The sequence below is a fragment of the Anneissia japonica genome, unplaced genomic scaffold (genome assembly GCF_011630105.1).
Source record: "Anneissia japonica isolate Jap-2015-1 unplaced genomic scaffold, ASM1163010v1 scaffold111_len187536_cov110, whole genome shotgun sequence".
In the NCBI taxonomy this organism is placed as follows: domain Eukaryota; kingdom Metazoa; phylum Echinodermata; class Crinoidea; order Comatulida; family Comatulidae; genus Anneissia; species Anneissia japonica.
This window is the reverse complement of record NW_022709252.1, coordinates 116,172-126,092: the sequence shown is the minus strand read 5'-3', so window position 1 is coordinate 126,092 and position 9,921 is coordinate 116,172. Positions and strand designations below refer to the sequence as shown.

The window sequence follows — 9,921 nt, the reverse complement described above, 5'->3', positions numbered from 1 at the left end:
CTGGGGGAAGTCCTCCATGACCAAGTAGAATGACCTCATCAGAATTTGTAGACATGCAAACATGTTTCTCCTAAAAAAACTTTGTATATTAATAACACTGCCAATACAATGTAATATACAACTATAGTGCAATGTTAATATAAAACTATAGTGCAATTAATGAAATTGCTCTAAAACTGATAATGTTATTATTTACTTGTCAATTCTTAATTATTACTGATTGATATACTGATGCCTGGTATTGCTGCTTTTATTCTTCACATGCCTAGTTTTAGCATGGACCTATTAGAATCAATCTGTGTTAATTTATCTTAGTCATTAGGCAATCTGACCAGTACTGTATCATGTATGTGTGACACGAAACTAAATCGTAATAAAATGTCTAATCAAATCTAGTCTTTTGAAACAGTTTCATTTGCATTTTATATAAAATATATGCTAATCGAAACAGTAGTTTTGACTTTCTTACCTACCTTTTGCCTTTCTTAGCTCTGATTGCTCTGAATACAACACCAATTTCCTTTCTACAAATATTTAGAGTAATGAAGTAAAGTAATTCATATCTTCTTTTTTTTACAGACAGAGCATGTTGTTGCTGGAACAAAACCTAAAAGAGGTTGTTATTATTGAATGAATATTTGAAAATAGATTGATTTTTTTTCAGATTTTATCTTTGTTATGTTTATATATTGGAATACAAAACACATAATTAGCTATTGTTACATATATTAAGTAAGGTTATATAGTGCGAAATTTTACAATAATATCAACTTATTCAAAAATATACTCTATTATATATTTCATATTTTTCCTCATTTATGTTTGTTCATAATAACTACAGTTATTGCTTATAACTCTAATAAGGCCTAAAAAAAAAAATAATGTTATATTGGCGTAACACAACCGACCCTAGACATTTTTATTTAAATTTCTTGATAAAGTTTAAGTGAGCAAAGTGGGCGTGGTTGGGCATTACTCAAAATGTTTCAAATGTGGTCTTGGGTGAAAAATATGGCAATTAGGGGCTTTAATGGCTTATGTAATTGATTTTATAGGTTTCAAGGATTTTGCTGAATTTTTTTTGGGGCCTAATGCTGGCATCATGTCTGTCTTAATAGGAACAATTATTTTCAACCTAAATAATCTACTAATTTTACATACAATCATCTAGTTATTAATCTTTGGTATTATAGAAAATATAATCAATGTTCTTACATTATGGTAATTTAACAGGTCAAAAGAAGAAGAAAGATGTCAGTAAAAGAATTCAAGCCCTTCCACCTGAAACTCTAAAAAGAATTGAGCGCAGAATGAGGGGAGAAAACCCACAGCATAGTAATGAAGATATTACTTTCATTTGGGATTTTGCTGGCCAGCAGCTTTATTACATTACACATCGAGTGAGTAAACTAAAGAAATTGTATTTGATTTCAGTAAATGATCCCTCTAATACTATTTTGCTGCACTGCTTTTTTAACAAAGTCTTTTGGTGGGATGGGATTTGAAAAAAGAATTACAGAATGTAAGCATACCAAATGAAATTTAATAATAGATTGTCATTAAAAAGTGTTTCTACTGTTATCAAATTATATTTTTCTCTTAGATTTTCCTAACAAGTGAGGCCGTGTATTTGATTTTGTTCAGTTTGAAAGAAGGTATGCACAACAAGGGAAAGCGTAGATTCTCTAAAATGGTAAATTTATCTTTATTATAATTTCCTTATATTAAGTACTTAACACATTTTATATACAGTCAGTCCTGTGAATAGTCAAATACAAAATAGCATCAACATGTTTGACTTGAAAGTGAAATTGTAGAGCAAAATTATATTACTAAACTTGACTGCATTAATTTAGGACTTAACATAGACAGAGGCTTTTTGTCTCACTATCAGGTATGATCTATTACCTGTTCCTGCATATATTTGACTGCTTCTGTTTATTACTATCTTTTGTTTCATCAGATGAGACTCATTATCCCTTGTTTATACTCAGTCACTGTCCACCCTTTTGTTCTTACTGTATATATGACCACACTTTTATCCTATTTGTACATTCACCTGAAGAAGACCACTGCATGGTTGAAAGCTTGTGATATGATATAATAATTTGTTAGTCTGAAAAGTGCTGTTTGTCCTTCATTTACTGTTAAAATTGTGTGTGATTGTACAAGAACTTATTTTGCCACTTAAATGTATTGCTATGTTATTTGCAATGTAAAATTTATAAACAAATGAAACTTAACTCAATTGAAGTAAACCAATTTGGCTTATGAATTTAAAATTGACTATTATGTATTCAAATTATAGCAAATATTTGTCATTGAATGTATATAAAAACGAAGTGGCAGTATTTTACATTGTCAAATTTCTGGCATGTTTTTTCCAGTGCTGTCTTTTTTATAATGGCTGTGTGCATCTTATAAGTTTCTTCATTCTCCAGGCAAAGTATGTGATGACGTACGATATGACAAATATCCAGATTATCAAATATTGGATGAGGTTGATATATACATACGCTATCCCAGTTAAGGCACAACAGCAGCTACAAGCCAAGAAACCTCAAATTGCGGTAGTCGGTACTCACAGTGATTGCCTAGAGGGCACAAAAGAAGACAAGAAAAAGCAGGTGAATATTAATCTCTAAAATCAGTGCCAAAATAATTGATTGAAATTCTGAAAATATTGTCATTTTATTATTTTATTTTATTTAGATTGAAGAACAGTATGGAATACTATTCCAAGAGATCAGAGGCACTCCATATGAATCACACGTGGTCAGAAAAATGTATGCCATCAGTAACAAGTATGCATCACAGTGTAAGATGCTGAAAACACTTAAACAAGATGTTGGTGGTTTTCTGAAAGAAATGCCCAAAACAATCCCCCTTAAGTGGCTCAAATTCCAACAAATATTGCAGGAGAATGGTAGGACATCATTGCACATGACATATGCTAAGGTACACATTCAGTATGCATTTTCATAAAGATTTTAATACAGAAGTGACGGAATTGGGTGTGCTGTGTTACGGAGAGTAATGTGTGACCGGAAATGGTCTGCATCAGTTGGTTGTTACCATGCGCCAGTGATGTTTGAGTATATAGTACAGCAAGATGAAACTATTATTAGGCCTGATGCATGAATAAAGTTCAAAGTTTGTCAGGTAGTGAAATGATTATTGTACATTTTAAGTGCTCCCTAAATTTATAAGTGTAAGCTAAATTACGGAGATTAATTTAATTAGCGAGATATGGAGACAATTATTTCAAACTTCCATTTTTCCAAGAGGGGATGTAAATGCCGCGGTACTAATTTTCACAAAGAAATACACACAACTGGTTAGCTAACAATATGCAAATGTTACATGAACACCTGGGAAGGAAGATGCAATCACATTGTTGCCTAGCAAATGTCTGTACTGTATGGTTGGGACTGCTGATGTACTGTGTAGCGGGGGACGATGAGGCATAATAAGACTAGGCCCAGGCCTAACTAGACAGTGCAATTATATGTGATAGAAAGTAAAGTTTTGAAAGAAATAAATTAAAATAAGAAAAAAAAAACCAAATAACTAAGAATAATTCAGTTCCAGAGGTACCTTGTTTAAGTATTATACAATGCTAACAATGCGGCTCTTGTAGCCCTAGCTACTGCAAGGCATCCATGTGCAAAGCAGTGATGTTTGTTTATCCATGAAAAAAGCACACCGAGAAAGTTGACATAATCTAGTTTATGACGTATGCATGCTAACTACATTGTGAGTGTGACGTCACAAAAAAATGAATATTTTCTGATATAACCAAAATATTAATAACTACAAGGTTTATGGGCGTAAATTCCCCTAATTACACAATCTCCTTGCCATACAAATTACAGCTCCCACTGACGTCTCAGTCGAGAAATACGGGTAGCTGATGTTATTCTCGCAAATATGGCTACAAAACCATATCGAAATTTCGCGTTCCACTTTTGACCCTGAGTTTCACTTCACACTCGCTGCTGAGGGCGGCGTTCCGGGAATTCTGCGTCAAGAATTTAAAACTATCTCATTTTACATACTATAACCTACCCACTGCTTTACTACATACGCCCACAAAAATATTATCGCCCATTAATTTGAACGTCAAGCTATATTCATTTGCTATTTTTTTAGGTCTGTAAAGTTGCTACTGAATGTGGAATTTCTGTGGAGAACCTCATCCACACACTCAACTACTTGCATGATCTTGGAATCATTCTGTACTTTGAGAACAACAGGCTGCTAAAGCATGCTGTGATAACAAACCCACGGAAGTTGATTTTCATCTTGAAGAAAATCATCACCGAAGTGGAGCCTGATGTAAAGGTGAGTTGAAGTGAAAATTCTCTGTCAGACATGATTCAGTCAGTAATAATTTCAGGGGCATAATTTTCAACATTTTTTAAGAGTACAAAATATACACTTTAGGGGATGGGGGAGGGTATTCAGGGTGAACAGTGACATATTACTTGCTCTAGACAAAGCATAGTTTGTCCTTACCGTCTACCTTGCTTTGTCAGTGGCTTTTGATACCATCATATGTAAGATCTTAATTGACAGGCTTTCAAGTCTGGGTATCTCTGGGACAGCCCTTGATTGGTTCCAGTCTTACATCTCTTTTCTACAGTAGCCAGTTCACATTAAATCCTTGATTTCTTCTGATTGTAATTTAGATTTAGATGGTCCCTCAAGGATCAACTTTAGGTCCCATTCGTTTTTCTTGTGAGTACCAATCTTCTGCATCATATCTTCATCAAACACCACTGTATGTACCACATCTATACTGATGACATTCTAATTGACATCTGCTGAGAAGGTCATCCACACTGTTCATTCTTGGCTTGCCAAGATTTTGCTCTCATTAAATGCTAAGAAAACACAAAGCAAGTTAATTTATTCTAAGCGTATAAGCCTCATATCATCACTACCACCACAACCTCATTGTTGGCAACTGTGTTATCTCACCATCCTCTAACGTTTGTAACCTTGGCGTTGTATATGATGATCGCATGTCGGTGGCATCATACATAAACATCATCTCTAAATCAGTCTCATTTGGTATCCATAACCTTAAACAGATCGGGCATTTTCTTGATGAGACCACAACAGGGAAAGTTGTTCATGCTCTGATTACCTCTAAACTTGACTATTGTAATAGTGTCCTCCTTTATAGTGTGATCCTTTATATAATAAATTGCTTGCATCACACTCCATTCTGGTGAATGTAAAAAGACATTTAGGTACACTACATCTATAACCTTTCATGTTCCTACCTGCTATTTGAAGACTTGTGGAGAAAGGTCCTTTTCAGTTGTTGGCTTCTAGCTCTGGCATTCTCTTCCCCAAACCATTCAAGGGTCTCCTAATTTAATGATCTTTAAGCACCATCTCATTATTCTTATTTGACAATCTCTAATTTTCCTTCACTCCCCTGTTTTGTTTTGAAGTCACTTTTGTGTTGCTTTTCTCTTCTATCACTTTTTGTTTGCTTTTCTTTTCTACCACTTTTCTGTTTCAACCATTATTTATGTTTTTTTTCCTTATGTGTTGTTTTGGAGAATGTATACAGACAAATGTTATATGTGCTATACAAGTGCACAACCATTGGCCTTTGAAAGTGTAGGTATAAGTACTCTTATATAAAAGAATAATGATCCCATAATAACATGTTTGAACTCATCATTACTTTTCAGTGGCCTTTGATGATTGAGGATTGGAATAAACTTGAAGAGGAAGGAATCTTGGAGGAAAAGTTAGCCAGACATCTTTGGAGAGATGAGATTAGCAAAGACGAAACTTGCTTTGAGTTCTTCTTAGAAATTATGAAGCAGTTTGGACTGCTGTGCGAGCAGATCAAGGTACTGTATTGAATTCACTGAATGTGTTGCAATGACAACACAATGATTTATATATTTTTTCCCAAGTTTCATCTTAGTTTACCTTGCATATCATATATATTGCAGTATGTTTGACTATTCAAAAATGGGTATAAACATAATTGCATATGTTTTTCCCATTTTTCTTTCATGTTTATATTGTAGAATGAGGAGAGTACACATCGGTCATTTTTTGTACCCTGTCGACTGAAACGTAGCACAGACAATATGGCTATTAAGTCAGACTCAGATCAGATGGTTTCTATCTATATGGCTTCCGAGGATTTCATCCCTGATAGTATCTTCCATCCTCTAGTTGTCAGTTTGATTGGAATGGTACAAAACATGGGCTACAAAGCTAAATTAGAGTTATTTAGCAACTATGCAAACATCTGGCTAGGACATGATCACACTCTCAGCTTGGGACCAGTAGTCATTGATAACAAGCCCTCATTAAAGGTAAAATGTTATTTGATGTCATTTTTCAGTCATAATTGAAGTGATACCCGGTGAAGTTATAATATTAAATGACTGATGGATTATGATTAAATATTGTTTTTTAGAATAAAAATTATTTTAATGTATAGGTGTAATTTTTCCCTACCTGACGTGGAAATGTACCGAATACTAACAACTGCGAAAAAATCGCAAGTTGTTCTCGGGTGGGACTCGAACCCAAGATCTCCAGTACATTCCATCACGACAATAACAATTACTATCAACACTGCAGTACCCGCTGCTTACTTGGACTCAAATTCAACCCTGGCCATCAGGCGCAAGCTCGGTGGTCTAGAGGTATGATGCCAGACTAGTGATCTGGAGATCGTGGGTTCGAGTCCCACCCGAGAACAACTTGCGATTTTTTTCGCAGTTGTTTTCAAATGTACTGAGTATTCGGTACATTTCCACGTCAGGTAGGGCAAAATTACACCTATACATGTTTCTCCTGATGCAAATCCAGTTATTGTCTATTATTCCATCATGACAATAACAATTACTATCAATTATTTTAATGTTACACCTTATTTTTATTTTCAAGATTCAAGATATATTTTAATTATCATATAAAAGCAATTTTTCGGGTATTGGTTTGTTACATTGTTAAAACATATAAATATAAATATACAAGAAAAATGTCAATTTGTATTGTAATGCATAGAACTTGTGGCTACACCACTTTCTTTTTTTAAAATTCAGTAACATAATTAATTAATTTTTCAATTATCAAATTGCCATTACTAACATCAGCTTCACTCCCTCTGTATATTAAAACATAGTTTATGCAGCATATGTGAGCTGCCTGACAAAATGAGTATTGTAAAAAAATAATTAAATACTGATGTATTTAAATAGATTTCTATATAAGTATTAATTTATAGATTCTGTATTTTAATTTTAGCTGGAAATATTACGAATGTCTGTTGTTCATGAGGATGGTACAACTACGTCAACAGGTGAACCAACTCCAAGAGTTTGTATGCAGGTAATATCTTTTGACAATTAAATCTCGAAACTATATTATGAACTGTAAAATTACACAAAGTCATTATTTCAGTATTTATTGGCAAACACCTTTACGTGGTGCGTCATACATAATACATAATATAATAAAGTAACAATTTTACATACACAGAACAACAATTCAAATGAAATTTAAAAAAAACTAACAAATATTGATTGAAAAGGGAACAAAATTACAGTAAGTATTACAGAAGGGTCAAAATAAGACAAACAGTAATTAATGATATGTTTTATCATCACTACAAATAAGCATTTATTATTTGGTTATAAGGTAAAGGTATGAGAATAATCTTTAACTCGCAGCATCATTGTGCTGAATTGCATATGGGAGTGGTTTGTGACTACCAAGCTGTCGGAAAGAGGTGCTTATAGTAGCTATAAATTCACACCATTTCACAGACAGGGCTAAATAACCGTAGCAATGGGGTAAAATACCCCCTACTCTTCCAAAAGATGAACTGGGTTCTTGAAAGTGCACCCAACCCAGATGGTGCACACTGGACCTCCATTTTAAGTCCTTATCCAAGAAAACTCATACCAACTGAACTTACTTACGATTACTTATCAAAAACATAGTCTCTCAAACACACAAGTTAAATATACATATTATGATGGGCCTTCAGATATTAGATATATTATTACAGTAATAATTATAATAATTTAATTGTAAGCTACACCTAATGGATCAGACTCATCTAGTCGCTTTAAATAAGCCTTAAACTATCGTTGGGGGTATTTCTAAGTCTTGGTTTACAGTACTGTACAAGGTTGAGCTTAACTACATTCACTTAACTACAATTTGGTAAACAATTAACCCACACCGGACACCAACCTTGTATTTCTGAGTCAAGGTTTCGGGACTCAGATTACATTTTACGTTTTGCAATACAATAGAAAACTAGAAATTATAGTATAATTAACACATTATGTAATATTAGAGATGGTTTGTCTCAAAGCACCTGTGCACATTAGTAAATTTATGCACATTTTTCTTGCATAAAAGGTAGAAACATACTAAATAGACATGTAACTGGGACGGATGGAGGATTTGGCGATTGGGATTCATTAGTGTCCACATCACCTCAGCCCACCTTGGTTTTACCAGTACAATGTTCATAATGATGAAAGTAATATAACAATAAAATACAGTAATTTTTGTTTGTAATACAATTTAGGGGGGTGCGATCGCACCATTTGCACTCCCTCTGCATCCGCCCAAGTGTAACCTTGTTTAGTCTACTAACAGACCTTTTAAAACTAAGTACGGTATTTTTTAGTTCTCAAAGATATCTATGCAGTGTATTAAAAAGTTGAAATCATATACCACAATAAAGCAAAGTAATACAAATCAATCTAGTTGACCTGCTTATTGCATACTTTGGGATTTCCTTCCAGCAAATGTAAATTCTGGATGTTTAAGGATTTTATATAAGACGATGACTTGACTGAAATACAAGTTCTATCAGTGTTCTTTATTCATGGTATTATGGTCAATTCAACCATAAGAACATTTTTATAAAACATATTTTTAAAAAAAGCTGTAAAAAAATGCCCCACTTTCCACATTAGATCTTTGGAAACAGGTCTTTGAAACAAACAATTAAAATTAATATAGCCTTACAAGTATGATTATAAGATATGTAAATGAGAGAAAGTATAATTATAATTAGATTGATCAATTGTGAGAATTATAAGCTTTAAATGATTTCCTAAGTTTTTTTTTCTTTAAAGATGTATTGTTCCTTAAAAGTGACAACAAATCATAAAAAATAATTTTGCTCATTTTGCTCTAATTTATTAACTGGAGCATAGAAATTATTGAATTAAAAAAAAATGTTGAACTTTGAACTTTATAGTGATAATAAAATTAATAAAACACAGTACGTTTTCACGGTAAATATATGGTTAATTTTTTTTTTAAACATTAATCTCTACATTATGTTCAAGTTAATCATTTTTATGTTACTCCAAATTGTCAAGTTAATTTCAAAAATAATTTTTATGATTTTTTAAATATTTTGCATGGGACAATGTATTTTTAAGTGTATTTTTATAAATGTTTGTACTAGCTGTTTTTCCTTTTTATTTTAAATAAATTGTTACACTTTCATTAAGGTGTTAGAGTTTCTGAAGCAAGAGATGAAAGTGTTGACAACTGGAATGAAGCACACAGGATATGCATTCCGTGTCCTGTGCTGGAAAGACTCGAAAAAAACTCACTTCCAAGATTTGGAAGAGTGTCTGGAAAATGATTATATCCCATGCGGAAAGAAATTGATAACGACTGGCAAACTACAAAGGATGTTCAGAAATAAGAAAATACTAACAGGAAACCCGTCCTCACCAGGTATTGTTGTGGAAATGGACATGATATCGCTTTAAACAATTGAAAATCGTCTCAAAGCACTTAAAGAATATTAAGAGAACTAACCCATGAATTGTCTTGAACTAACTTGGACTAAACTGACAACCCTCTCAGATATGTCTTAGTGGCTGCTGAGGGGAG

The 9,921-nt window shown here is 33.2% G+C and overlaps 2 protein-coding genes and 1 non-coding gene across 3 annotated transcripts; all 3 read left to right on the top strand.

The window, feature by feature from the left end:
- The first annotated feature begins 532 nt into the window (after positions 1 to 532).
- LOC117106673 (probable serine/threonine-protein kinase pats1) lies at positions 533 to 4,614 on the top strand. Its single transcript, XM_033248072.1, has 7 exons — positions 533 to 616; positions 1,234 to 1,400; positions 1,604 to 1,693; positions 2,442 to 2,627; positions 2,713 to 2,958; positions 4,153 to 4,344; positions 4,579 to 4,614. The coding sequence occupies exons 2-7, from the start codon at positions 1,311 to 1,313 to the stop codon at positions 4,612 to 4,614; spliced, it is 840 nt and encodes a 279-aa protein (XP_033103963.1). The 5' UTR covers positions 533 to 616; positions 1,234 to 1,310.
- Positions 4,615 to 5,715: 1,101 nt separating this feature from the next.
- Positions 5,716 to 9,921, top strand: LOC117106672. Its single transcript, XM_033248071.1, has 4 exons — positions 5,716 to 5,876; positions 6,060 to 6,353; positions 7,294 to 7,377; positions 9,531 to 9,921. The coding sequence occupies exons 1-4, from the start codon at positions 5,721 to 5,723 to the stop codon at positions 9,795 to 9,797; spliced, it is 801 nt and encodes a 266-aa protein (XP_033103962.1). The 5' UTR covers positions 5,716 to 5,720; the 3' UTR covers positions 9,798 to 9,921.
- Positions 6,674 to 6,745, top strand: Trnat-agu. Its single transcript has one exon. It is a non-coding gene; the product is annotated as a tRNA-Thr (tRNA).

Coding starts and splice junctions, on each gene's coding strand:
- LOC117106673 (XM_033248072.1), top strand. CDS start 1,311: ATGAGGGGAGAAAACCCACAGCATAGTAATGAAGATATTACTTTCATT. Junction 1,694..2,441: donor AGCGTAGATTCTCTAAAATG/GTAAATTTATCT, acceptor TTCATTCTCCAG/GCAAAGTATGTGATGACGTA. Junction 2,959..4,152: donor TGCACATGACATATGCTAAG/GTACACATTCAG, acceptor CTATTTTTTTAG/GTCTGTAAAGTTGCTACTGA.
- LOC117106672 (XM_033248071.1), top strand. CDS start 5,721: ATGATTGAGGATTGGAATAAACTTGAAGAGGAAGGAATCTTGGAGGAA. Junction 5,877..6,059: donor TGCTGTGCGAGCAGATCAAG/GTACTGTATTGA, acceptor TTTATATTGTAG/AATGAGGAGAGTACACATCG. Junction 7,378..9,530: donor CTCCAAGAGTTTGTATGCAG/GTAATATCTTTT, acceptor ACTTTCATTAAG/GTGTTAGAGTTTCTGAAGCA.